This window comes from Rhinolophus sinicus, linkage group LG06 (assembly GCF_036562045.2).
Source record: "Rhinolophus sinicus isolate RSC01 linkage group LG06, ASM3656204v1, whole genome shotgun sequence".
NCBI lineage: Eukaryota > Metazoa > Chordata > Mammalia > Chiroptera > Rhinolophidae > Rhinolophus > Rhinolophus sinicus.
Window position 1 is genome coordinate 96,641,299 of NC_133756.1, and position 27,600 is coordinate 96,668,898.

At 35.7% G+C, this 27,600-nt stretch overlaps 1 protein-coding gene across 13 annotated transcripts in view; it reads right to left on the bottom strand.

Annotated features, from left to right (window-relative positions):
• The window catches only part of YAP1 (Yes1 associated transcriptional regulator), a 103,679-nt gene that overhangs the window by 33,140 nt on the left and 42,939 nt on the right, over positions 1–27,600 (bottom strand). For 5 of the 13 annotated variants that reach the window (XM_019712691.2, XM_019712686.2, XM_019712689.2 and 2 more), the window contains exons 3-4: positions 21,023–21,138; positions 3,437–3,556 (exon numbers count right to left, since the gene is read on the bottom strand). In XM_019712691.2, the coding sequence (XP_019568250.1) occupies positions 3,437–3,556; positions 21,023–21,138 (236 nt within the window). The remainder of the gene's footprint in view (positions 1–3,436; positions 3,557–21,022; positions 21,139–27,600) is intronic. The other 8 variants (XM_019712687.2, XM_019712690.2, XM_019712692.2 and 5 more) reach the window with 2 other exon arrangements.

Consider the following 27,600-nt stretch of genomic DNA (forward strand, 5'->3'; position numbering starts at 1 on the left):
TTTAATAGACCTCCAATTATAGATGCACAATATTTAACTTTGATAAGAAAGATATGCTGAACAACTTTTGGCTTTGGGACTTAAATTATAAATACAAACGTATATATATTTACTTATTCTTTTAGTTTTATTTCTTATATTTTCAGAAATTACATCACACACACACACACACACACACAGTATAGTAAATTTTGGGAAACTGAAACAAAGAACCAAAATCAACATCTGGGTTTTAATCACCTTTGAACTTTCCATGAACAGAATTTCTAGGCACAGAATTGTTGTTAGGAATTAAAGGATATTTTGTTTTTGCTAAACTAGATTGTTCATTACTTCCTTTAAAACTCAAGATATACTTTTTTAGCCCAAATCTCTGGTTCCAATATTTTATTTACACCAAAAGTGTTTTTAATCCCAGTGGTGCCATCAGCACTTATTTCCAGGAACAGTTTGCTAACACTATTTAATATACCCTTTTATATAAACAATAGGAATAATAACATTACATAAAACACCAGTTCACTGACTATTAGTGTTCTGGAGTAAATCTTTCATTCCGAAGACCAGGAATTATCAGTTTTTTCTGTTTCATTAGGGCTTTTTACTGGAAAGTATTCGTATGATTGTGTTATATAAAACAATAATTCTAGAATGTACAAGGAAATATTTAACTTGAAACTTCGTATTTATAAGTATAAAATCTCTAGGAAAAAAAGGATGATTACATGAAATAATTTAATGGCCTGCATTACACTCAAGCATCAATTTGCTTTAATACAAGTAAAAAACATTCCTAATATGATTCCTTACATACAAGCAAACAGAAGCCCTCCTTTTTATCAGTAAGTCCTCATTACCATTTGAGGTTAATTTGTGATTTGTTACAAATTACTAATAAATTCTCTCAACTATGAATGTTAAAGATACATAGTTTTTAAATATTAAAGAACAAGAAAATCAGATAAAAAGAACCAATCCACAACAAATTACTATTTAATTTCCTGAAATTATATGGATAATTTATTAACTTCATATGGGATGCGAAGAACTGCTAAATTGTTCTAAATATAATCTAAAGCACCTGATAAAGAATAGAAATTTTTAAAAAAGAGGTTGGTGTTTGAAGGAGGTGAGTGATAAAGTTAAGCTTACAAGAGGTGTATCTTCCCTTCTAAAAATGTCAAAAGACATAGGTCAACCTGATTTAAGCTAAGAATGGATAAATACTTTAATGTAGATTTGGGAACTATAGGAAAGCAAATTCCACAACCATGAGAGCAATAACCTACCATTTGTTTGTGTCTGCATGGCTCAAAGGGTCAGAAGGGGATAGTTTATATTTTTTGGCAGAGATAAAACACAATCCACAATAGAACTTCAGATTTCAAGGAGAGCTCCTTCAAATTCAGCAGCTAACAGCTTGTCTCTATTCGCTGTCACTCTAGATCAGAGAAACCCACGCTTTTTTTCTTGCCTGACCCCCCCTTCAGTTACACTTGAGCTCTCTGACTGAAAAGGTCTGGAACAGATTAAAAGTCAGGCTATAAAATAAAAAGCTTTGGCATGTTGTCAAGTCTGTCTGGAATACACATACACAGTGGGCCCAAAAAGGGAAACTAAAGGCAATTAAGAGAATTTTATGAAACTTTTTTTGGCATATCTAATTGTATGTACATATGTGTTGGAGGAAGGGAGGAAGAATTTTTTTTGTACTTTTTGATTCAAAACAAAAGACCAAGCTGTGTAATTAATGGATCTACTTTAGCTCACAGCCAAGTTGTTTTATTTCATGGTTTTAACTGAAAATACTTAAAAACAAAAACAAAAGAAAGCTTTGTTTCAATTCTTGATTTCTGCAGTTAGCTAAGGGTTAATCATCATCTTTTATAACCTTATGTAGGGATTAAAAAAAACAACAACAAAAAAAAACCTCAAAAAAACACAGAATCATTTTTAAAAGTTTCCAAATCGTGGACAAGTTGAATTCATTAAAGATGATTTAAGGAAACATGGCTGTTATCCTTCCAGTCCACACAAATGGCAACATTTATTAAATTCTCTACCTTAACGCGGTTTCCTGTTTCAACCACAAGGGCTGATTCAAGTATCAAATAGAATCTGAAGTTGCAAATTATTAACATGCCACATAATTTTTTTAACACCCAAATAGGTCTTGAAGCTTAAAAGGCTAGCATTTAATCAGCCAAACTAGGTATCTGTCAAAATGCACCTCTGCCCAGATCCCACCTTTGACTTTACCTGAATAGGGAGTTCAACCCGTCCATAGAACTGACCAGTCAGTTTGGGGCAAACCCAAATGTTGGGGCAATTTAAAGGTGTACATAAAGACATAGGAGAGCTGTTCATAATGTTCCTGACAGGGAAATGATTTTGCCCAACCAGCTCCGGCTAGTTTCCCCCCCCCCCTCCACAAAGTGTTTTTTGATGGCATTCACAGAGTTAATTCCTCTTTCCCATAAGGGCCCCACAGTTGTTGTCAGGTCAACCCCTATAAAGCTTCAAAGGTTCCGCGTCCCCTCAATCTGACCTACTCAGTGATCTGCACATTGTTTTCATTTAGCTGCATCCAATCCAAGACGAAAACTTCGAAACCACAATGATCTGCTTCTTTTTAGATTCATTTTTCCATGGCTTTGGGAAAACATCTCAGAAACCTAACTGAAGAAACTGAAAACAGTGAAAAAGTATAGGCAAAAAGGCACTAACGGGCTTGTACACTATTATCAAAATGTGCATATTTGGGAGGGGTGTATTCTTTTGCACAAATCAGTGATTTAGTCATGTGGTTTGGGGAGGAATATGGCTTAGCTTTTTGTTTCCTAAATGAAAAACAAAGAAAGGATCTTTACTTTAAAAAAAAAAACACACACACACACAAAAAACAAAAAAGCCAGAAGAGAAGGAAAAAACTATGTCATTGGTCTTATCTCTAGGGTAACAGGATATCCCACACCTCCATTTAGGATAGAAAATATTACAATACCCAGGCACAGTTGGTACTCATTGCTCTCCTAAGTTAAGCATACGCAGGCATCAGGTCACTAACGAAAGCTGGTATCCCAGGTTTTAGATGCAGCAAGACAGCCTGATTATTATTGTAGCTAGAAAGATCATTTTAAATAAATCACTGTCTCCCAAAAATGTGAAAGGAACAGTGATTCTGATTAGTCAGCCACCGCAACATTCCCCCAATCCCATCCGGAGGAGTCTAAGCTGTAATAAAAAGCTGATATACACCTGAATTTCTCAAATTTAAAGTAAAGGGTATAAAAAGAGGTATAAAAATACTGGAAAATTTGGGTGGGCAGTCATTTTTTAATACGATAAAGCAATGCAATTTTATTTAAATGTACCTTCCCAAATTCACATATAAAAAATATTAATCAAAAATATCTAGAAAGGTTTTGAGATGAACCTTTACCAAAACGAGGGTCAAGCCTTGGGTCTAGCCAAGAGGTGGTCTTGTTCTTATGGTTTATATAGTAAATTTCTCCATCCTGAGTCATGGCTTGTTCCCATCCATCAGGAAGAGGACCTATAAATACAGAAAAAAAATCACGGTTGGTTTTTATTTGGTGCACCTAAAAAAAAAAAGTGGGAGGGGTGCTAATTTAAAAAGAAAATACATCTTGACATAAAGCAATTCATTAAAACAAAATTAAGCATGTGTTCCGAGAAGAAAGGTAAACCTATGTACCAGATTCTTCTCCACTAAAAAGAAACTTAGCAAATAATAAAATCTATATCCCCAAAGACAAATGAAAAAAAAAAGTCAGATTTTTAAAAAATCCTTTTGGAAGTCATGACCCAAATAATTATTATTACTGTTAATACAAGACATGAAGTGCTACAACTCAGGCACTAACCCCTTCCCCCAAGTCCAGTTGGTTTTGTGACAGTACCTTCTTAGGAACTCCAAGGTTCTTTAACAAGGAATACATGCAAGTGTTTTCGGAACATCTAAAGTATCATAAACATTCTGTTTAATATAAAGCACACTTTAGCTAAGCCTGACAAGCTCCATTTATTTCCCTTATTTATGTGATGGGCTCACATCATGCAAACTATAATAGAGAAAACTATAGTCAAAAAAAAAAAAGCTTATTTTTAAGCAGCCCAGAAGTTGCTACTAGGAGGTAGTAGGTATGGCCAGAAGTTAAAGTTTGTTAGAGGCTTGGAAGGGAGTAAGTGCTTAAACTGTTTGGAAGGGAAATTTCTCATGAAGAAGCTATGGAATGAGGAAAGAATATCTGGGAGGTAGAACTAAAGAATATAATTAAGTCTAAGACGATTATTCTATCTTTAGGAGGGTAGAGAAGCTAGACAATTGCTTTTGGGAGGTAACAGCAATGAAAAAAGGCCAATAACAAATTCAAGAATATTTCCGTCTCAATTCATTTTTTCCCCACCCTCCCCCTTCCACTTCCCATCCCCATCAGGAGTCAGGAGAGGCAAGTGTAAATTGGAAATAGAATCTGAGTAAATGCCTAAAATTTTTCTGTGGACCAACATGAATTGAGTGCTTACTGTGTGCCAGTCACTGTTCTAAGTATATTAAGTACACTAACTCGTTTAATCCTTACAACAACCAATGACATAAGCAGCGATACCATTTCTATTCTAATGAGGAAATTGAGGCACAGAATGGTTCAGTCTGGTACAATCCCACAAAGCTAGTTAGTGCCAAAGACGATACTTAAACACAGCAGCCTAACCCCCTCGTAACTATTTCTTTTCATTCATCTCTCACATTTAAGACCAGAGACTGAGTACGCTTCTTGTACAAAAATAGAACCAGTTCCTTTTTTCCATATTGGCAGTCTCAGCTGGCCTTGTGGGTGTTGCTGAGTAAGTAACTCTGTCTGGTTAAGCAGACCATTCACACAAGCCAGTTTCACTTGAATCAGGAACAGACCCACTTGCTACTAGACTATTATCAAAGGTCTGCTTTGAAAGAGGAACAAAATCCTGTCAGGAAATGCAGACCTGTGAAACTGCAGTGTTCTGTATTCCTAGAGAAACCACTGGGGGAAGACCTTCCTCCAGTCCAGGATGTGGAATTCTGCACACAATGCTAATCATTTCCAGAGGAATTTGCTGTAAGGGATCCCATGTTTACTAAAAGGTGAATGAGAAGCAAACTTGTTTAACACACAGTAAATCAAACCGCTTTTCTTGGTAGCTTTCTGTCACTTTGGGCTCTTATTTCCCCATGAGGAAGGTAGAGCCTGCAAAGCTGACTACTGATGGTTTGCTACTACCTTTAATTGTGAAGAAGGCTCAACTGTAAAATGTTTTTGAAAAACAGGTAACCAAAATTCTAAGTTCTTAAGACATCATGTTGATAAACAAGTCAACAGCAGTTACTGGATGCCTTAAGAGCCTCAACTCAACGATCCCAATGGCCTCCATTACAGCCTCCAAACCTGCCTGGATTTCCTACCTTTTGTTGTTTTCTTTTTTTAACAGTATCACTCTCCACCCTAACTGTCTGAGTTAAAACCAAGCGCACTCTCTTGGAAACAAAGCAACCTTCCCCATGTACTTACTCACTCCAGCCTGTAGATTCTACTATACCCTCTCTGACTAAGCTGTTCCAACCTACCTTTAAAAACTCAACCATCAATAGTTCCCAGCTCTTTTTCCTTACTACTATAGAGCTTCTTTCCTTGGTGCCAGACTTCTCATCTCCTCTCCTCATCCCAGTGCCTTCCATCAAACACCACCAGGGATTTTTTTTTTAAAATATTACTTAACCAACTTTTATGTTACTCATTGTCTTTAAAACATCTCCCTTGCTCTCCATCATCAAAAGGAAAATGCCAGCTGGACTCATTTCTTAGTAAGTGTTCTCCACACACCCAATTCATACCACCCCCTTCCAATGTTTCACAAAATGATGCCATCTCCTTGTATGTGCAGTTCCTGTTATCACAGACATCCTTCTGCCCCACCCCTTATAAATGCTTATTCATCCTGCAAGAGAAAGATGTCACCTCTTCAATTCAGCCTTCCCTGATTGCCTCATACAAAATTATTAGTTTTCTCTTCTACTCTGTATTAACATTTAATGGACAGAGCTGTAATCACCTGTTTACATTGTCTGTCCTCTTGGCAATCACCAGGTCACTCACATTTTAACTTGTAGGCTAGTATCTGAGTAATTGCTCAATAAATATTTAATGGAAGAATGAATGTCCTGCCTTTTAATCCTCTGAACTTTCTATAAATGAGCTTAAAATCATATAGTGCATATATTATTTTCAATTAATATGTTTATAAACAGAGTATGAAAATATGTTATTAATCCAGTGCCTTTTGCTCCTTAAACTTTCTATTCATATACGTATTCATTTTCACAGTTCATTTAAATATTCTAAAAGTAGTAAAACTTGCAGAAATGCATGATGGAAAAGGCAAAAGTTTCTTGTAACCTACTCCTGGGGGAAAACTGAACAACTTCAGTTTTGTGATAGGTTCTGGGTTTTTTTCCTTGTGCACATTACACAACTCATACACACCCACTGAGGTCATGCTCTGCCTGTACTGTATTATTCACTTAACATACTACGGGCATCTTTTCTTGACACAGCACGTAGGTCTCTCATTCTTCATAGATCTTACTGTACTAATATACTAGAATTCATTTATTCCTTTTCCAAGCGTTGGATATGAGTTGTTTATACATTTTTTTTCTGTTATAAGTAATAGTATAACACACAGGCCCTGGAGGCACTGATGGCAGCAGCACCTCCACTCCTGGCTCCATTACTCCCGTCACACAATGGTGATATCACATTTACACCTGCACAGTGGCTCTGTGTGCTACGCACTGTTCTTATCCCTGTCATCCAGACCAAACACAGGGACTTCATTCAGAGAGGTAACTTTCCCAATGTAAAGATCTGAACCTAGGCAGTTTGACTTCAGAGCTTTTTATTTGAAACCATGTGATATGCTGCTTCCCAAAGATATAAATACATCCCCCAGAACTCATGCAGGTGTTTCATACCTTAAATTCAAATCATTAAATATTTATCATATATAAATCATTAAGTACTTAGTATTTAACTAAAAACAGTAGACTTCAAAAATTAAATGTAAGAAACTTTTCACCAATACTATTCTTATGTACCATAAACAATTAAAACAAACCTCTTCATGTACTACTTTTAGACATGAAGACATAAAGAAGAGACAAGCTCAGTACAAATAAACAGTATAGTAATTGCTGCCTATTTTCTCACCATATTTCTAATTAAAGAAATGATATGCATATGAAATAGAATAAGTACCATATAATTAATTTTATAAGCACTCAGATTTATAGCAAAATATATATGCTAAGCAGAAAAGAATGCTTTATATATTCATTTATGTGTTTCTTTCAACAGTGGTAAAAATAAAATGTTATGTGGTAAAAATAAAATGTTATGTGGAAAGAGATGGCCCAAAATAGGATGTTTTCTTTTTCTTTTTTTCAAAAAAAAATTTTTTTTTTGGTTGGGGAATTTTGGGGAACAGTGTGTTTTTCCAGGATCCATCGGCTCCCAGTCAAATCACTATTTTCAATCTAGTTGTGGAGGGTGCAGCTCACTGGCTCATGTGCGAATCGAACTTCTAGTCAGGGCAACAGTGAGGAGTCCAGCATGGAGGGGGCGAATAAACAAGGAGTGAGGCACAGGGGTTTTTAAGATCAAGACTTGACCAGAAACACTTCTGTCATTTCAATCAATAAAAGGTTGAGTTAAGTAATACCTACAGGGGATTATAAAGACTAAAGGGTGATACCAATTTCTCCAAAGTCATGGACAACCTCTAATAAGTCAGAATGGGCAATAAACATTTTCAGCCCAAATCACATTCACATACACTAAAGGTAGGCCCTTAGACGCAGGCAAGATGTGGGTGTGTTTCAAGGCTGGAATATCATGCCTGACCACCACACTAAAGTCTTTTGGGGGAAGAAGAGATAAAACATAACAGGCCCTGAATCAAGAAGGCAGTGAGAAAGAGGTTAGTGTTTTAATGAGATGTAAAACATTTGAATTAGGACAAGCAAAAAGAGAGTGGTAGGCTATAACTCAAGTAATTCATAAATTAGAATTACCTCTCCTTGGGAAAAATAAATTTTTACGTAGGACTTCCTACTATTGGTTGAATGATTACTTATCTACTACAGCAAATACTAACTTCCTGCAGTATTTTAAAAACATAAAATAGTCCATGTCATAATACTGAAGGTGACTCATCATCAACTTCCTGCTCTTGCCTAAGCACCCTCTTGCATGAGTAATGACTAACAAACCATTTGCAATACCTAATCAAACAAGAAAGTCTTGATTATGCCACACGTTAAATGATCAACATCTTACTGTCATCTGCCCCACAGTTCAGGAACAAAGAAGTCACCCAGGACACTGAAAGCATATTAAACACACCCTGATGCGGGGTTCAAAGTACAGGACTATCAAGAAGTAGTTTCCTTAGAATGTAAACTGGAAAAGTAGATGCAATAATCTTTAAAGGTATGTAATTCTGATCAATTTCAGTTTTTTTTTTTAAATTCTGGTTTCTTGTATTTAGGACGAATCAAAAACTGTTTTTACTATATGCAAGGCATTGTTGTAAGTTCTTTGTAAGCAAGTATTAACTCACTTAACAGCCCCATGGCACAGGTACTATAATCATCCCCACTTTACAGATGAGGAAACTAAGGCACAGAAAAGTTGCCCAAGATCATTTAGCCCAAACTAAGTAAGTGGCAGAGCTGGGATTCAAACCCAGTTTTAGCTCTCCAAAAAGCATGCTCTTAAATACTACCCTACCCTGCAAATATGACAAACATTTATCAAAGGTAGTGTTTTTTAAAAAATTTGTCTATTCCTAGAACTTCCATGCAATTCCATAGCTTCAGTCACATTCATGTAGATGACTCCTACATCTTTAATGCTTTTCACAGGGTCAACACTAGTTTTCTTCACCAACTGGACACTGATACTTCACAAAATATGTCCAATATTTTGAGTGGATTTTACTTTAAAATAACAATTGTGTCTGTTCCTCAAATAAAACTTTAATGTAGACTTTCACATTTCTATGACTAAATTTTAACAGTAGCCCTCCCACCCTCATCTGTCTTAATTAACTGCAGCATTAAACATTATATGTGATGCAAGATCATCTTGCCTCTCCTCCTCTGAGGAAACAGCTCTTTGACTCAGGGCTCCCCAAAGCCCACTGGAAAAATGTGCAGATCTGTATTGGGTTATTCCAGGTCTGCCACAGTCAGGCATTACACAGCACTGCATAGGTCGTGGAGGTATTCACCATCGTTCATAACCCTTCTCAGTCAGTCCTCTTTCTTTAGAAGTTTCTTCAAACTTCTCCTGTCCTCTCTCTAGGACTTCCCTGCTGGCACTCTTCTAACACCCTCCTTGCTCAGCTAACTCCTCCTCATCGCTCCCCAGTGTGAATGGCACTTCCTCAAGCGGGCTTTGCCTACACAAGCTTTCCTCTCCGGTGCATCACGCGCTTTTTCTTCGATAGGATGATTCCATCACCTTAGTCACTCAGTAACCCACTCCAAGACAGCCCTCCCAGCTGCATGGCTTGTTCACTGCTGTCTTTCCAGTACAGGCATACCTCGCTTTATTGTGCTTTGCACTTTACTGTGCTTCAGAGATGTGATTTTTACAAACTGAAGGCAAGAGCCTCCACCAGAAAGAGGATTAGGACTCGCTTTACTGCGACAGTCACTTTATGGCAGTGGTCTAAAACCAAACCCACAGTACCTCCCAAGGTCTGCCTGTACTTACTTAGCAGTGCTTTGGGCTTTTCAGCTCCACGCACATGCACCCCACTCTCCAAACTGTCCCCTCTTAGCCCCCGGTTTTTACCCACTGAAATTCTCCTCTATTCTCATGATATGTCTTTGTGAAGCTTTTCTCTACTCTATCCCACTAGTAAGACTTCCCCACCCATCAACTGGAATTGCGCTTGTTTTGATTATTTGGTATTTGCTTGTATTTGCTCTTTTACACTGAGATGAAGTATAGGCCAGGTAATAGCATGGGAAGAATTTATCATTCTGTCCATAGGTCCTGAAAGCATTCACCACTACCATTCATACCTCTCCTCACTCAGTCTTCTTTTGGTCCTTCAAACTTCTCCTCTCTAGAATATAGAGTTTTTTCTTTTTTTTCACGAGTGGGTATTCTCTATTTTACATGGTTGCTCAGGAGAAAGATAGCAACATTGATTAGAAACTACCACCAGGTTAGTTTGTGATGTTTTGGTCAGGAGACTTACAGTTTTCAAAATATACAGGAACTAAAATACATTCACCCTGACTCTTTTGCAGTTTTGTTTCCAAAGAAGTCTTCCATAAACATAAACATCTGAAATTAATATGCTTGATCTTGTAAACCCTAAACAATCCCTCATAAGTTCTGCCCACACTACTAAAATTTTAGCTAGACACCATGGAAAATGTTGTCATGTACAATAAATATTAAATATTATTGTCACTCACTTTTTTTGTGGCTTTAATAAGCCAAACATGGGGCAAGTGTATATTAATGCATCATTGAAGAAAAAGCAGTTTATAAAATCAAGTCTTGGTAAAAGAAATATGGTTTCTCTTCTGGTTTCCATAGCAACAGTTTTATTCTCGGTGAAAAGTGACTTACAGCATGCATCTCCAAAGAGCTCAGACTGTGCCATTTTTACATAGACAGACATAGAAGCTGCAATCGAAAAAGATTATAAATATACTGATGAAAATCTTCTTCAGGCAAATAAGTGCTAAGAGTGATGCCAGCTCATTTCTTTCTCCCCCTTTGAGTTCAGGTGTTCTATGTCATATAGGTAACTAGATGATTCTGCTGCCAAACTACCAGAACATGCTGATAGGCCCAAACCCCCTGGAGACCACAATGGACAGTGCAGTAGATTAAGACGAGACCCTGGCCCATACATCTGAAGGCTTAGGTTGGAATCCTGGCACTGCTGCTTACCTGCATTCTACTCAGGAGCATCCTGCACCTCAACCACTGTGCTCACACCCCTTTATAGCAGACACCTCACCGTTCCCTAATCGTTTGCCTATAGCCCTGTCTCTCCCACTCAGGCTCTAAGGCTTGAAGTAAGTACCTTGATTTTTTCTTTCGTCTTGTATCCCCAGAGCTTTGCACTGTTTGCTGAGCTGAAATAATTAAGAACTTACCTGTGGTAAAAATGACTGATTGGTCACAATCTCTCAGATCCTCAGTCTGTGCTTTTATAAATCATATATTTTTTTTAAAAGTTGATAACATTTTGTAGGATTTTTATATTAAATAAGCTCTCAAATAAAATGATGGAGTTATTCATATGTATTAGGCACTTAGTAAAGGTTTTATTCCAACTGAAAATAGGAATAAAATAAAAATAGGAATACAAAGTGGATCATTAATGTTTCTCTGGTTTTAAGTTTACCATTCTAGAGTTTTCTATCTTGGTAATCCATAAACCAGCAGAATCAGCACACCTGGAAACCTGTTAGAAATGCAGAATCTTAGGTCCCACTCCAGACCTAACTACTCAGAATCCGCATTTTAAAAAATCCCTAGGCAATTCCTGAACACATTATAATTTGAGAACCAGTGGTCTAGAATACAGAAAACTAATAAGGCTCACTTGTTTTATTAAACTCTTTTATAGAACTAGTTACCATTAACTCAAACTTTACCAATATAGCAAAAGTACCATTCAATGGATTACTTGGTTACAAAAAAAAAAAATCACCTTTGATGCATTGTAAATGAAACCAAATATAATTTTAGCCTTAAACTCTAGAAAGACGGCATAGTTAAGAGAAAATTGTACAGGTTTAGATTCAGTAGGACTTGGGATCAAATCTTGGATCCAATATTTATAAGCCTTGTAACCCCAGGGCAAGTTCCTTAATCTGCTTGATGCTCACTTCCCTTATTTAGAAAACGGAGATGAATACTCTTAATTAATTGTTGAGAGGATTAAAGGATAAAGTACTGGACATAGTAGGTACTTAAAAAAAAAGTAAGTTTTCCATTCTTTCCTGGAATAATTCTGCCATTTTGTTCTAATAATGTATTTAACTTACAAAATTTGTGTACAATATAAAGAGGCAGGTTTATGAGAAAATAAACCTGGGTCTCAAACACAAAATGATCAGCTAACAAAAGCAAGTAACTCCTAGGTTTTTCCCTTCCATAGGGGGATCCTAGAGAAGAGTCAGATATTTAATGGTCTCCCAATTTTTTCAGGATAAAGCTCAAACTTTTTAGTTGGTCACACAAAATTCTTCTGCAAATGTCTTTGGTCTCATCTCTGCACCATTTCACCACTAGTTATGTGGTGCTGGGGCTTTCTGGCCTCAGTAATCTCTCACAAACTGACTGTCCCCTTTACCTTCTCTTTTCTTCAGCAAAGGCAACTCCCACTCATCTACTAAAATCCAGGTGCTGAATCCAATCGTTTATCACCATACTGGTGTAGCCTTTCCTCTGTTATTGCAACTGCTCCCTAACTAATCCCCCTACTTTTAAAAAACTTACTCAGGTTACATTACTCCTCTGTTCAAAACCTACAAGTCCCTACATAATATGGCCTCCATGGACCTTTCGAAAACTCTGTCCTAGTTGCAATGGCCTCCTTGCTGTTCCCCAAACATGCCTCTGCACCTCTGAACTGGCTGTTGTGCTATGCATGGAACATCTCTCTCCTTTCCCCCAGATAACTGCATGACTCTGTTCGTTCAGATCTGCTCAAAAGACATCTAGGAGAGGCCTTCACTGGAGAAACGATCTACAAATATCATCTCTCTCTATCTCCAGCCAATCACTCTCTGATCCTTAACAGGTTTATTTTTCTCTTTCCATTTTAACTATCTGACACATTGTATTTTTTTAATATTCTGTATTCTCACGATTTAGAATAGTGCCTGGCATGTATTATTCAGAATTTACTGAAGGAATGAGTGAACCTCTGGCTCTTTAAAGACGGCTTCTCTACTCTCCCGACTAATTCACATGTTCCTCCACTATGTTCTCAGCACTTGGCATATGTCTGCCTTAACATTTATTGCTAGTTATATGGGAAAAAAGTGTTTTAACTTGACTTGTAATGGCAATCCCAGTGGCCATTACAATGCCTAGTACAAAGAAGGGCAGTTAATATTTGTTGAATCAATGATTGAGAAAGGCAACAATTCAATTGTCTCAAGGTGAAACCATGCGACTTTGTGAAATATCATTTTCCTGTTCGTTATAGCTGCATGAATTTCCCAGAGAAAAAGGCCAAGTATAAGCTCACAGTACTTTCTAGTATGCAACTCTCCAGGCTTTCTTCAGTGCAGCTTGATTCTTTTATACTTAACAGAGTTTTAGTAAGTACATTTATAAAAGATTAGCTTTCTGTTAAGCTCATTTAGACTTCAGAATGTTCAAATAACGCAATGACCTTTTGTCAAAACGTTAACCTAAAGTAAATTTCACCACCTTCCTACCTCACTGACATCAAAAGAAAATATTATTTACAAAAACTCTATTATTGCAGAATTTCTTTCATTTCACTGATGCTGCCTATATATGGTAGTCTATGGATATAATTTTTAAAGAATTAGCATCTTAATCTTTCACACAAATACTCCTCTTATGAGTCATAAAGTTACTTAGCAATAGAGTAACCAGAAGGACTTAGAAATCAGTGGGAAAGACAAAAATAATATTCCAACACTTATCAAGAGAAGAAATAAAATAGGCATTTATTTGGTTCTTACATGTAAATAATTTATAATCTTTCCCATCCTCTCTACTCCAAAGCTGAGCAAAGTTTCCAAAATTCTGCAAATAGTCACAGAAGAAAAGTTGAACAGGAACACTTCCACTTTTAAGCACCTCTTTAATAAGTCATTTTACTAAGAGAGCTGGTGGCAATGATACTAATGTATCCAAAATTGTTTTCTTTATATTCTTTAATATCCTTTTACTTTTCTAAGTTAGTCCACTGGTTAAAAATAACAGAAATAAGCTTATATCCTTTTCTTTTTTCTTCTTCATTACATTCACTTACACTAAAATCTTAGTAACTTTCAGAATTCAAATGAACTTCCCCAAACAGTTACTTCAAAAGAGTTTGAAAAAATTAAAATATATATATTTATTTGTGCTCTAAGTACAGGTCAAGGGAACTCAACAAGGGAAACTCAATATTGAGTTTTTATATATTTCTCCTTGCTTTAGAAGACAACTTCTAAAATAAGCCAAGATGGCAGGAAAGAATCATCTTACCTGAAATAATCAAGCAAATAACATATGAACACAATACTCCTTAACATATTTGAGATGTAGATAATTATTTTGGATATTATGATTCTCAAATTGAAATAATCTTTTAAAATGGAGCACTATAAAAAATACTAATGTGAAGCTACTGAAAAACCAAGTAACTCTATACATCTGCCTTGCAATATGATTAATTTGGGTTTATTCAATAAAGGAATGAAGAAATGAATACTTTAAAAATGTTATAGATTACACATGGCAATAGTTTTGCTGATATATTTGGGGGTGGGGTTGTTTTACCCTGGGAGTTCATTGTAGAAGCCCAGCTGGGTAGACTTGGCATAAAGAATGACAATTTATCAGCCAACACCTATTGTTCCATTGGCAAATGTTGCTGCTTTGCCCAGGCAATCTGAGTTTTAGTATTATTTAGAAAATACTGTTAACTGAAAAATCATGACTGGAGTCAGTTAACATCAAAAGAGATCCCCAGTGAAGAGGAGTGAGTGAGACACTGTCATCCTCAGAATAAAACAGGCCATTAGCTGCCTTGACACAGGTTTGCTTGCTTCATTAAGCAGCAAAGTCAAGAAGCCATCAAGATTAAAAGGTGCCATGTGGAAGGCATCCTTGGGTTTAAGAAAGACTTAGAAGAAGAACTAAAGTACTGAGGATTTGATCATTGCAAGCTAATGCCATTTGCAACTTGGTTAGACATTCTCATTGAATTATATTTTCTATTTCACAAATATTTTTATACTCCATAGTCCCTATATATTGTTTATTTGCAACTTTTGTTAAAATGGAACGTACTGGTCTATATTTTTAAGCAAGAACTATGTTCTTGTTTCCATATTACTAGCCATTTTTCAGGAACTTAATCATCAAATAAGTCAAGACAAACTATATAAAACAATTGAGTTTTTTAAGAATTAGTTATATCGATTCTGGATTATTATGTTTTTGCTCTTTACTATTTCCTGTGGCCACCTTTTCTTAATTTACCTAAATTTTCAGATGAGAAAACAGAAACCAGCAATTTTGGTTAAAAAAAAAAAAGGACATAGTTAGGATAGGAGCTTGAGGTAACTAATAAAATACATTGTCTCTTATCTCTTGCTTCATTTACTGCTCTGACTTTGGGCTTTGCTACAATGTACCCCTGTGAATACTGTTGATATACTTCAGTACAGTCTCATTATATATACTATGACTTCAGATTGACAAATAATTTCCATTTTATAATAATCAAGAACTTTCAGAAGAACAGAAACATTGACTCATGTAATGTAAATATAGCCTAAAGACAATATGGTTACCAGATTTTTAAAATTATTTTAAATGAACTGTGGCTACTAGTTAATACAAACTAAGTAAATTGTAAAATATCAGATCAGATCACATTTACTTATCTATTATGCATGCAATATATTTTACCAAACACTGTATATTGTTAATAACTTCTAACTATGTCCCAATTACCTTTTATAGGTTGTGTAACTTAATCTTCACAATAGCCCTGAAAATTCTGTGTTATCTGTTGTTATCGTCATTTTCCAAGTGAGAAAACTGAGGCACGGGTAGGTACAGTAACTTGTCTTAGATCTCACTGGCAGTAAGTGACAGAGCTGGGATTCAAATTCAGGTCCACGGGACTTCCAAGAGCCCTTGATCTTATTTAACCTCCTATTCTAAATTCCTTCTCAGTTCACTCCAAACATGAAAAGTAGAACTTCAAAGTTGATGAACTATGTACAACACATGAAGTAGGAATTATCAACTCCTAAACCTATTGTCAGCTTTGCAACTTCTCACACATCCTTACCCTTTTCTGTGCTTTTTAAAGTTAAAAACCTTACACCTACCTTTTACCTGTTGGTTTTACATTTCACTTCTATTCTCTCCCTGTCATTTTTCTTGGTAACAATTTCTTTCCCGTTTGGTCTTTTGTGCTCTGACAGAGATTACACAAAACAGGGGTAATACAGGTCTGTACCACTCTGCTTGCTTCTCAACATTTCCCCCACTGCAAGGAAGGTGTTTAGCACATTCCTCTAACATGTATCATCTTTCTCCACCCATCTTGAGGTATCTCCTAGGAATTCCATGCAGGTTAATAGGAAATCTGAAAGTGCTGCATTGGTAGATCTGGGCATCAGTCAAATATAAATGCCTCACTTAAAAACATGAAAATAACGAATCCCTTAAAACACACCAGTGATAACACATTTAACTTTAGATTGTTATCAAAGGCACATTTTTTAAAAGCAGATAATTGGGTTAATTGATTTTGCTTAATTTAAATCACAGCTTATGATATTTAATGTTCCTTAACAGTTACCAGCCCTTTGGTGTCAAGCTATTTCTGAATTATCACAGAGCATACTTTGACTTTATTATTGCTTTAAGATTCAGCAATCTTGTGGTTCACTGTTAACAAGCTATTATTAAAAAATTTATCATTTTCATATAAATAGAGGTGGTTAAGGAGAAGTATCACTTTTCTTTCCCCAAGTCCTTATTTTCTAATGTCAAACACCAAAATCACTAATGTTTGCCTCATTTTCAGTATGTAGAAGAACTATTTTATATAGACCAAGTATACATCAAAAGACTAATTAAATTAATATTTTATAAGCATAACAACATTTAAAAGAACTTCTAAAAGGCAATCACCTTGCCTCAAATAATTTAATAGAATAGGGTTTATATATGTATATACTATATTAAAGTAAAATATAACCATTATCTTACAGAATTATTCAATTTCCCTTTATTTTTTTCATTTCCTTCTCCTTGCCCTTCAAATTCTTTGTACAAAATTTACTGTAATTTCTTTGTCAATTAAATGGACAAAGAATATAAATTAGTCTTCGTCATAGAATCTAGTAAGTCTTGCCTCTGGAACCCTTTCCAGGTGGCACCTTTAAGTGATTTCTCTATTAGATATACTTAGAAATTTGGCCAATTACAAACTACAGGTCTCCAGTCTAGCAATGAAATCCATCATTTCAACCTCACATTTTGAAAAAGAACTGGTAAAAACAAAGTAAACTGATCATTTTTGCTAAATTAAATTAGACTGAATAAAAGAAAAAGAATTTCACAAAATCTTAGAATTGGAGAGAATCTTAAAAGATCATTCAATCCAGCCAACCATTAAAAATTAGGTCTGGGGAGTCAGGAGAAAAACGACAGTATTTTAAGAAAAGTGGTTTGATTAGAAATAATTATTATAGCAGAACACAAAACTGGACTCAACTATTTGAATAAGAATTCTTTTTTAAAAAGAGCAAAACTAGAAAGTTCTAGTTAAATTAACTAACGATAAAAATGTAAATCAAGTTGCATTTAGTTTGATTAACCCAGTAAAATGCTTCAGAAGAGCCCCGTAGCTTTCTTTTATCTGAAGGCTTCAGATTAGCAGACTCAGAAGGCATTCCCTTCAGGGTGAGAATTGGAGATACGCTGAACAGGAGCCATGTGCTGCTTTGTTACAGTAAATGCCGTCCAAGTTTAAATACCCTCACCAATCTCCTTCCTCACAGTCTTCAGGTTCTAAAAGCTGCTGAAAAGATTATTTTTTCCAAGCACTGACAAGTATCACCTTTGCTGCTTTTCTCAAGGAAAAACTGGACTCAGAAAGAGCTCAGTTCCTCTTACAGCCATTTGAGAAGCTGTGCCGTGCACTTCACTGGAGAACGCACAGCTCGAAAGCACCGTGGGTGGGTGCCTTCCAGATGGAGTAAAAGAAGCTCTTAGGTGGAAACCGTGTTAACATGACATTATGGCTATAATTTAATGTGAACATGAGGTGTATCAAGACTACAGTTCTCGTGACATTCATTCCAAAGCATTTCAACACTATGGAGAAGTCCTTTATTTATTTTTCAAAGTCCACTAAAATGGAAGAAATGAAAGACAACAATCTCGTGCATGTAATTCCCAATTGAGTCATCTACTATACAGATTTTATCAAAAGCCTCAACTTGATTTGATAGTTAAGCCATTTGAATTTGTCAGCAAATTCAGAATAATCCACACTTGAATTTTCATATATACTTAACACCTTACTCTCATTTTGAAACTTCTGCTGACTCCTTTTCTTTATTACGATCAGTTTTGTTTTTTATAAAACTTTTTGGTTTCATCATACCTGTTTCTTCCTTTTTTAACTCATCATATTGTCTGACCTCCCCATTAAACACAATGACCTGTAGTGTGCTCTTGAAATAGCCTCTCTTCTTTAAGGTATAGTGCGTATTTTATTAGATACAAAATCTCCTTAAGCAAACATCACCCCACATCCACCACCTTCTGTAGAAACAGTTCTGCAGTTTATTTACTATAAACATAGCGCCAGTGCATTAACAGATCCTATCCCTTCTGTTTTCTCTGAGGCTTTTTTCTCTGTCACTACCTAACCCTGGTCACATGGGCTGTGGACCCCCATTATCAGAGTTTGAATTCTGGTTTCTATCATTGAAAAGTTGAATAATTTTGGAAAAGTTACTCAAGTTTTCTCAGATGTGAAGTGAGATGAGTAACAGCACCTAACTTAAATGGCCATGACGACAATTAAATGAGATAGTACAAAATGACATTAGCAGAATGCCTGGCATATAAATAGGGTTTCTTATTACTTAATACCTCATACTACCATTTAAACATGGCTCAAATCTTTTTGGGGGTGATTGTTCCTATTTCAACCTGATCTTCATACTTCCCCCCACCCTTTCCTAACCTACTACAATCTTGGCTCTTCCCAATCTACTCAAACTGTTCCCACCAAAGGCACTTCTCTTTACTAAATACAGCTGTTCTGGGTGGATGAGGGTGGGGGGGGGTAGGATGGGTGAAAAAGGTGAAAGGGATTAAGAAGTACAAATTGCCAGTTATAAAATTAATCATGGGAATGTAAAGTACAACATAGGGAATACAGTCAATAATACTCTAAACAACTACCAGTATGTATGATGTCAGGTAACAGACTTCTCGGGGTGGTGACTTCGTAAGGTATATAAATGTCCAAGTACTATGTTGTACATCTGAAACTAATATGGTATGTCAACTGTAACTGGAAAATAAATTAATTTAAAAACATAGCTGTTTATTAAGCATGCCTACTAATTTATATGCAGTATATAAAAACACGTCATATTTTACAAACAAAACAGACCTGAAATAAAATACAGGCAAATATTCTAAAACCCACTAAAACAAATTTGATATATACTTTTGATTTTAAACACAAATTTGAAGACAAACTCTCCCCATTTGCTCAGACCATTATCATTACAAAATTTAATAGAAAAAAACAAACCAATGCTCTAAAAGAATCACAATTAACCTTTGTAGATGCAAAATGCCTAATCTCTCAAAACAAAATTTAAAGTGAGTTATTTGTTAATAATTTCCTAGGTATAGTTTTAGATGGAACACGATGAAATGAATGATCTCAATCATCTTGCGACTATCAATACAAAGCAGCTTTCACAACTTTTATTTGGAGACTTGCTAATTAAAAAAAATTGCCAAGTGAAATATTAGTCAATAAATGCTTGAATAATTTTTATGTCACACATGAAACAGATTCTGAGAAGAAGTAAATGCATTCATATGAAAATAAGCTAAATGGAAGATTTAAGGAATCAATCTTACCTCAAGAGTTGATATAAACAAAGTATATGACAAGAAAAGCTCACTTGCGAACTTGCCTAGATTTTCATTTTCAGCTCTTAACTCATTAGAAAAGTGTTCAACCCACCAAAAGCAAGAGCAGAGAGTTAAGGAACAGTAAAAATATTTCAACAGATTCAGGGCACTCAGCAAAGGGGGTCAGTTCCTGGTGCCAGGCCCAGCGTTGCACCTTCCCAGGGGACCCTACCTCTTTTCCTAATATACACAAAGATGCCTCATGGGGTAGCTGTGGCCTTGGGCCCACATAGCAAAGAAGAAAGAAGGTGGACAATATCTAACTTTGTAGGGAAGAGGGAACTAAACCTTTACCTAGTACCTATGTACTAGAACTGGAATAAAAACTTTATTATATTATTTACTTCTTAATATCTTCCTCTCTACTGTAAGGGGCATTGTCACTTGTCATTATGTAGATGAAAAAAATGGTAGATTTTAAGTTACTTGCCAAATTAAGAGGCAGAAAAAAAGATTTATACTCAGGTTTATCGTCTGTGAAAAGGGTAGAAATGTGTTCAATAACACAGACTAGACCTAAGAAAGATGCTTTGGAGTGTATAAGTTGCTATCTTCCAGTTAATCTCAAGGTAGAACAAATATCCACTTTAAAAGGTGGAGGTTTAAGAACACCATAGCTTGGTTTCCCATCCAAACCACAAAAGGAAGGGGGAAAACCTTCAATTCTAAGACCTCAGACACAAGAAAACACAAGCACGTCAAAATTAACCAAACTAGGAATCTGAGATACTCATTTCAGAACTGAAACTTTAAACTGTTGGCTTTTAGTCACCAGCCCCTTTATGTATTAATGATTAAACAAGACTTTGGCATAGAGCATGTTATTTTGAAATAAAGTAAGTCTCCCACATGAAACTGGATAAAAAATAACCATCACCCATGCTCCAGTTTCCTTAAAAGAATAATTACTATTTTCCACAGAAAGTTTTACCAGCGCACAAGCATTACTCAGTGTGGTTTAATTACAGTGTCTCACTCACCTGAGGCTGAGTTCATCATATTCTGCTGCACGGGTGGACTGGTGGGGGCTGGAACATTCATCTGGGAGAGCATGGCCTTCCTGGGGTCCTGCCATGTTGTTGTCTGATCTATGTGGCTGAGACAAAACAAACCGGTGCATTAGATAACATACATGAGGTCCTAAAAACAACATTCCCACTTATCAAAACAGGGGAGATATGGGCTAACAGGAACAGGGCATAAACTAGCTCCACAAAAGCACAGGCACATCTCACAGTGCCTTCTCCTCCTCTGCAAACTTTTTAAATCCTTGTGTCACTAATCCTTCATTTCTTAGATCTTACAAGAGCAAAATTTGAAAAAGCTATGCCTGGAGTTTTAAGTGAAGGGAAACCATTGTCACCTAGCGGACAATTATTATCTGCTTCTAATTTAAAAATAAAATGTGATTTATAAATTAATTGTCTGTAACAGTAGTCATATGACTAAAAGCCAAAATTCACAAGGGAATTCCCTATTTTTTTCTCCTAAGCTAAGAATGTCAATTAACATAATTTTTGGACCTAAAACCCATTAGGTAAAACAAAAAAAAATATTAAGTCTTATTATAATATATACTCTAAAGCCAAAATAGAATTAAAAATTTCATCTATAAGTTTTTATTTAAAGTCTCCTGTGACTGTCAAAGGCCTTTGTTATTTGCTAAATAAAACATTTAAACATATTCTACATACTCTTAACTCACTGCAAAATATCTTAGACATATTCATATAGATTTGTTCATCAATAAAATTGGGATGAAAACAGCTAAAGATTCTATGAAATATAAGACCATGAGGCATCTAGCACAGCATCTGGTATGTGACCATTCAGTAAATACTAGTTTTTTTCTAGCAAATTGAATTGTCTCAGTGAAGCAAAAACTAAAAATATTATATACATGAAACTACCTAAAAAAATTATCCTGAAGAAATAGCCAGAGAAGTACTCAAAGAGTTATGCAAGGTTCTCTTCTGTATAACTTACAGAAGCAGAAAGTCAGCTAACATCTAATGATAGGGATTGGTTAAATAAATATTATTTTATATGATGGACTATAATACAGCTATTGAAAATATTTTAGAAGAATATTTAATAATATGGAAAATGTTCATAATACAGCTTTTTAAAGTCGGTTGTAAAACAGTACGTATAGTATGAAGTTTATTGTTTAAATGTGTGTGTGTGTACTAAAAACATATGGGAAGAATAGACATCAAAATGTAACAATGTTTATTTCTAGATGGCAAAATTACAGAACTCTGCTTTGCTAGGTTTTCCTATTATTAAACAACCATAAACTCATTATTTTTGAAACTGGGGCAGGGAAGGGCAGGGTGAACAAAAATAAAACCTAATTAAAAAAAACAAAACTTTTTTGTATGTTTAAATTTCAAATCTGAATTCTCTCTCTTTTTGAATCATCCCAGGATAAATACCCCTGTTAATGGTAAGGAAATGATACCCTGTGATTAATTTTCCTGACATGGAACTAGAATGCTAGCTTCATCAGTAACATTACCAATAACACAGTATAGAAAGGATTATAGACTCTGGCTAGAATGGACCTTACATATTATCTACTGGAGATGGGAGAAGAATTCCTTTAGGTCCTAGGCAAGCGGAAAAGGGATGAAAACGAGGTAACAATGCAGAAGATGTGTATTCTTAGGAATAGCAATGGTACCTTCTCAATTCCAGGCTACTACAGACCAACTACAAACGTGAAGAGAAAATACTTGTTTATTTAGTGGAGTATATACTTTGTCAAATGTTAGCTAGTCAGCACTCCTTTTTCCCCCCACTGGTCATCTATGCTTTTTAACAGTAGCATTTGCATTTGCTCAGGTCTAGACAACATAGGAAAACCTTGTTCAAGTCTTGCTATGTAAGCACCGCATCCCAAAAGATCAAGTCCTTATCAAGCCTAGGAAGAGCTTACTCCTCTTCCTTTTTAATTTTACATACGAGGCACTGTACAAATTAAACCATAAAGTGTTCTCTAGATATGCACTGCTTCTCATGCTTACAAGATAGCAAGCAACACACATATGGTTAAGTAATATAATAGTTATAGTCAAAGAAAGAAGTTTAAAATCCACAAGAAGACCAAAATTTAGGAAAATGTTTCTCACTGCCTGTTACAATGTTAAGAAACCAAGAAAGGAAATGGCCAGTGATTCATCAGTAGCGGCTCTTAAATTTCAATGAAAGTGTATGCCGCTGCCTACTCCTCGTCTCCAGTACTTCTTAAAACCCCTAGCATTTGTCAGGGGTACAGGAGAAGAGGGAGGCACACCAGAAGCAAGTTCAGGATTCTGACTGCTGAAGATTTTCTAAGTATCTAATAGTTGGAAACTAACCCATTACATAAATCATGTTAATCTATTTATAACGAGACAGAGCTCCACTGGAGAGTTTAAGAAGACCCCATTCTGAACCACATGAATCTTCCCAAATATTGGAGCCAATCCGTAAAACTGTTCTTAAGGCTTCTTTCTCCTTTGAATAAATTAAGGTTTTGAATAGAATACAGAAAATGTAGTTTTATTGCTCTCAAAAGATCACTTATTTTGCTGAAATGATGTAAATTTCTCCTCCAGAAAAAGCTGTTAAACCTCAGTAAGTTCAGTCTCATGGAGCTGTACTTACTATGTGACCTCAGCGAACGTTCCACTTGCTTAAAAAGATCTACGTCTCTTTAAGGAATAAAGATGCTATTATCTAAATTGTCCAACTTCAAAAGCACGTAACCATTTAGATGCCTAAGAAAATGTGGAAAAAAGTATCTTTAAAATTTTTGTCTTCACTTAATCTGTAAGATTAAATGATAGAAAATACTGTTTTATCCTAACAAGTCAATTTACAGTATATCCCCAAATACCCAGCCTTCCTTTTAACATAAGAACAAGAATATACTGTATAAATACTAAGAGGGAATAGAACAAAATGGCCTGGGTACTGAACATTCAATAAGATACCAGAATATTACAAAACACAATTTCTATTACCACTAGAATATGAGCTTCTTGAAGGAGGTACACTTGGTAGAGTGCGTGGTACATAGAAGGGCTCAATCAATAGATGCTGAATTAAGTAACTATTAAAATAGTGTGCATTATTTAAGAATGTGATGACTCAAGAGTTCGTATAAATGCTCATCTGGAAGAGGGTTGAAAAGAATTTTATCGCTCAAACTATACTGAGTCTTAGAAATGCCAAATTATAAATAACTGAATCAAAATACACAAACCAAGGAGGTAAAATTAAGGAAAACTCAAAACTGCATTTTCAGAGTTAAAAATTAATGGCTATACATAACATAAAAAATAATTGAAGACTTAGTTTACCTTGTTTCTAAGAATAGCCTAGCTGATAAATTTACCACAGGTAAATAAGAAGCGTGAAATTCGACAGCGTCTTTAGTACATGCAAATAAATCACTCTTTGCTATTATTTTGGGAAAGAAAAGATGATTGGATTTATGGTCAAGATAAACCCTGGGATCTCACTCTAGAGCAGCTAAGGTTGGGAAACACTGAACTTGTCCAAGTTTACTCCTGATGAAACATAAGCAGCTACAGCTACCTGGACCAAGGTCCATGTCTAGGAGCAATCTCCCTTGTGTAAGCAGAGCCACCTCTCCTGTTGGCTTCTGTCTCTTTTATTTTTCACTGAAGAATTTGGTCTTACATATTGGATGACATAGCAAAATGTATAGGGAACCAAAAAAAGGGGCAGAAATCCTGAAGTGAACCATAAGAAAATGGACTTTTTGCATAATACCACAGGTTAGTTGAGGTTCTGATGTATAGAACTATTTAAAGAGCTGTATCAAACATATGGTGATGGAAAGAGAACTGACTCTGGGTGGTGAACACACAATGTGATATATAAATGATGTATTACAGAATTGTACACCGGAAATCTATGTAACTTTGCTAACAACTGTCACCCCAATAAACTTTAATTAAAAAAATATATATATATGTATATATATACATATGTATATATGTATATATATATATAAAGAGCTTTATATATTCCTGTGAGATGGGATGTAAATCTTATGAAACTCAAACCTGGGCCTTGAGCAAGCAACAATTCTGACCTTATAAAGAGTAACAATATTGTCACAGCTTCAAATTACTGGGGAAACCATAAGAACATGAAATGCTACCTGAAGTTACGCTGGAGAGACCCAAAAATCTTATCTCCCCAGGACCAGCATTAGACAGAGAGAATAAAAATGTGCCATTGTTCTGTAAGTCTCTCACAACGGTTGGAAAAAATAATCACTTAATAAAAAAGACCTACAATTGATTCAAGTGATATGTCCAAGGGCAGCTGACCAGTACGTAGCTGTGCTGGGATTTAAACTCGTAACTAATTGATGCAAAATCTGCACTTTTTCTGCTACATTAGACTTCCTCTTATGTTGTGAGAGCATTTTGCATGTTTAGATTTCTTAAAACTAACCTCTATATCACCACCTCCACTCCTCCAACCCTTGTAATAATTAAGTACAAGGAGACAGAAATCGCCTCTGCAACAACACCCAGTAGACCAAAAATCCAGGTTCACACTCCTTTGCATCTCTCCCACTCAAATACAAAGGGAATATGGACATGAAAGAATTTCCCAGGACTTTAAAAAAACATTTATTTTATTGAGGTATAACTAACATTCTCAGAGCTTTTTAGATGGGACCAATGATAGACATGCATAGATCCCTTTGATACTGGGGGGGCGGGAGCCTTCTATGTGAATTCTGAAGGTCAAAGGAACGTCCTACAGACACTTTCCCACGTATCAGATACATGTGCTGCCATCCCAGTGAAACCCTGGGATTTACTGTACAGGAGAAAGTTGCCAACTTCTGTTAACTGCTCTCAGGATGATGTGGCTCTTCCAAGGAGCCAATGAGAGCAGACAATGAAAACGGACTAGAGAATATGGTGTTGGGATGGTGAGAATCAGAGAGTGCTTGCAGTCAAGACTTGTAGGCAAGACTTCCTACCTAAGAAGGAAAACCTATCACAACAGTTCTCACTCACTTCTCAGAACAATCAATCCTTCCTTAACAAATGAGAGGACACAAAGACTCAGGACAACCAAGTAACTGGCCTTCAGTCACACTGCTGGTTAAGCAGCACAGCCAGGATCAAAGTCTTTTAGCTTCCACGTCAGTGCTCTTTTCATTCCATCGTACTGGTCTCTAAGTAGAAAAGGATTTTCTAAAATTACAATGTGACACTCTAATAGAGTAGACTTTTTTTCAGAGTATGTCATTTAGAGGGAGAATCAGTCATTTTAAAAGCTTTCTTTTTCAATTCATCAACTATTAAAACTAATCCAGGACTAGGAAATGAGATAGGACTAGCAATTCAGACAGAAAGCTATCTTCATTATAAAAATGTAGACTCACTGGAGAATATTGGTGACTGATGAATTGATGGCACTGGTAAAGAGGTAAATTGATTATGGGGGTATTATGCTTACTATTTCTTTTCCTTTAAATTGGTGGTTTGCAGCTCTAAAAAGTTATGCTGGTTTTTGTTCTTCTTACTTTGTTTCTTTAGAAACATCTCTGACACTGATATAAATTAAGAGATACCTATGATAACCTGAAATTGCTTCCCTGTCTAAGCACTGATTTCTTGTTATATTGAAGTGTCTAATCTCCTATAAAAGTTGGTTTCAAAGACTCCTGTTAAATCATCTCTCAGAATCTACCAAAAGTAACTCTCTCTACTGTTTACTTCTACATGTATTGTCACAATGAGATATAAAGAAATATTTTTTAAGAGTAATGAACCCATTTTGGAAGTGGGTTACAGAGAGATGACTTAGACAGAAAAAAAAAATGCTACTTACAAAAAATCCTTTATGCAAATTAAGTGTTACCAATACTACATAATCAACAGCTATATAAGCTTAATATTAATCTCTGATTGTTCTGAAACACCAGCTACATTTCTTGACTCCTGTTCACCCTCAGGTAATCTTTTCGCCAACTGGCCCACAAAACATCTAATTTTTACCTAATCTTTCAAGACCCAGATCCCTCCTTAGAAGCCTACTCTGTGAAATAGTAAGAAAAGTAAGGAAGACATGAATTCAAATCCCAGCTCTGCCAATGATAATCTGGGTTGTAAAGGCAGATAATTTTATCAATCTTTTTTTATCTTCAGTAAAGTGGGACTGATTTATTTACTTCCTTCCCAGGGTTGCAAGGATTAAATTTGGCAACATATATAAAAGCAACAGTACTATGACTCCTGGTACACAAAAGGCCCTCATATACTTATCCTGACTTAATTCCTGTGCAAGTCCAATATATAAAATAGGAAACACTTGACGGTGAATGGGCCAAGTCAAGTAAATGTTTAAGAATGAGATATGAGTTTAGTTTGCACCTGCTAGGTGACAAACAGATACAGCAGGTAGATTCTCCAGGTTTCTGGACAGAAAACTGAAATGATGAAAATGTTTCTGGACCGTTAGATCAACATTCACAGAGCTATCAGCTTAGAGAAGGAATGAACTAGAAAATGAA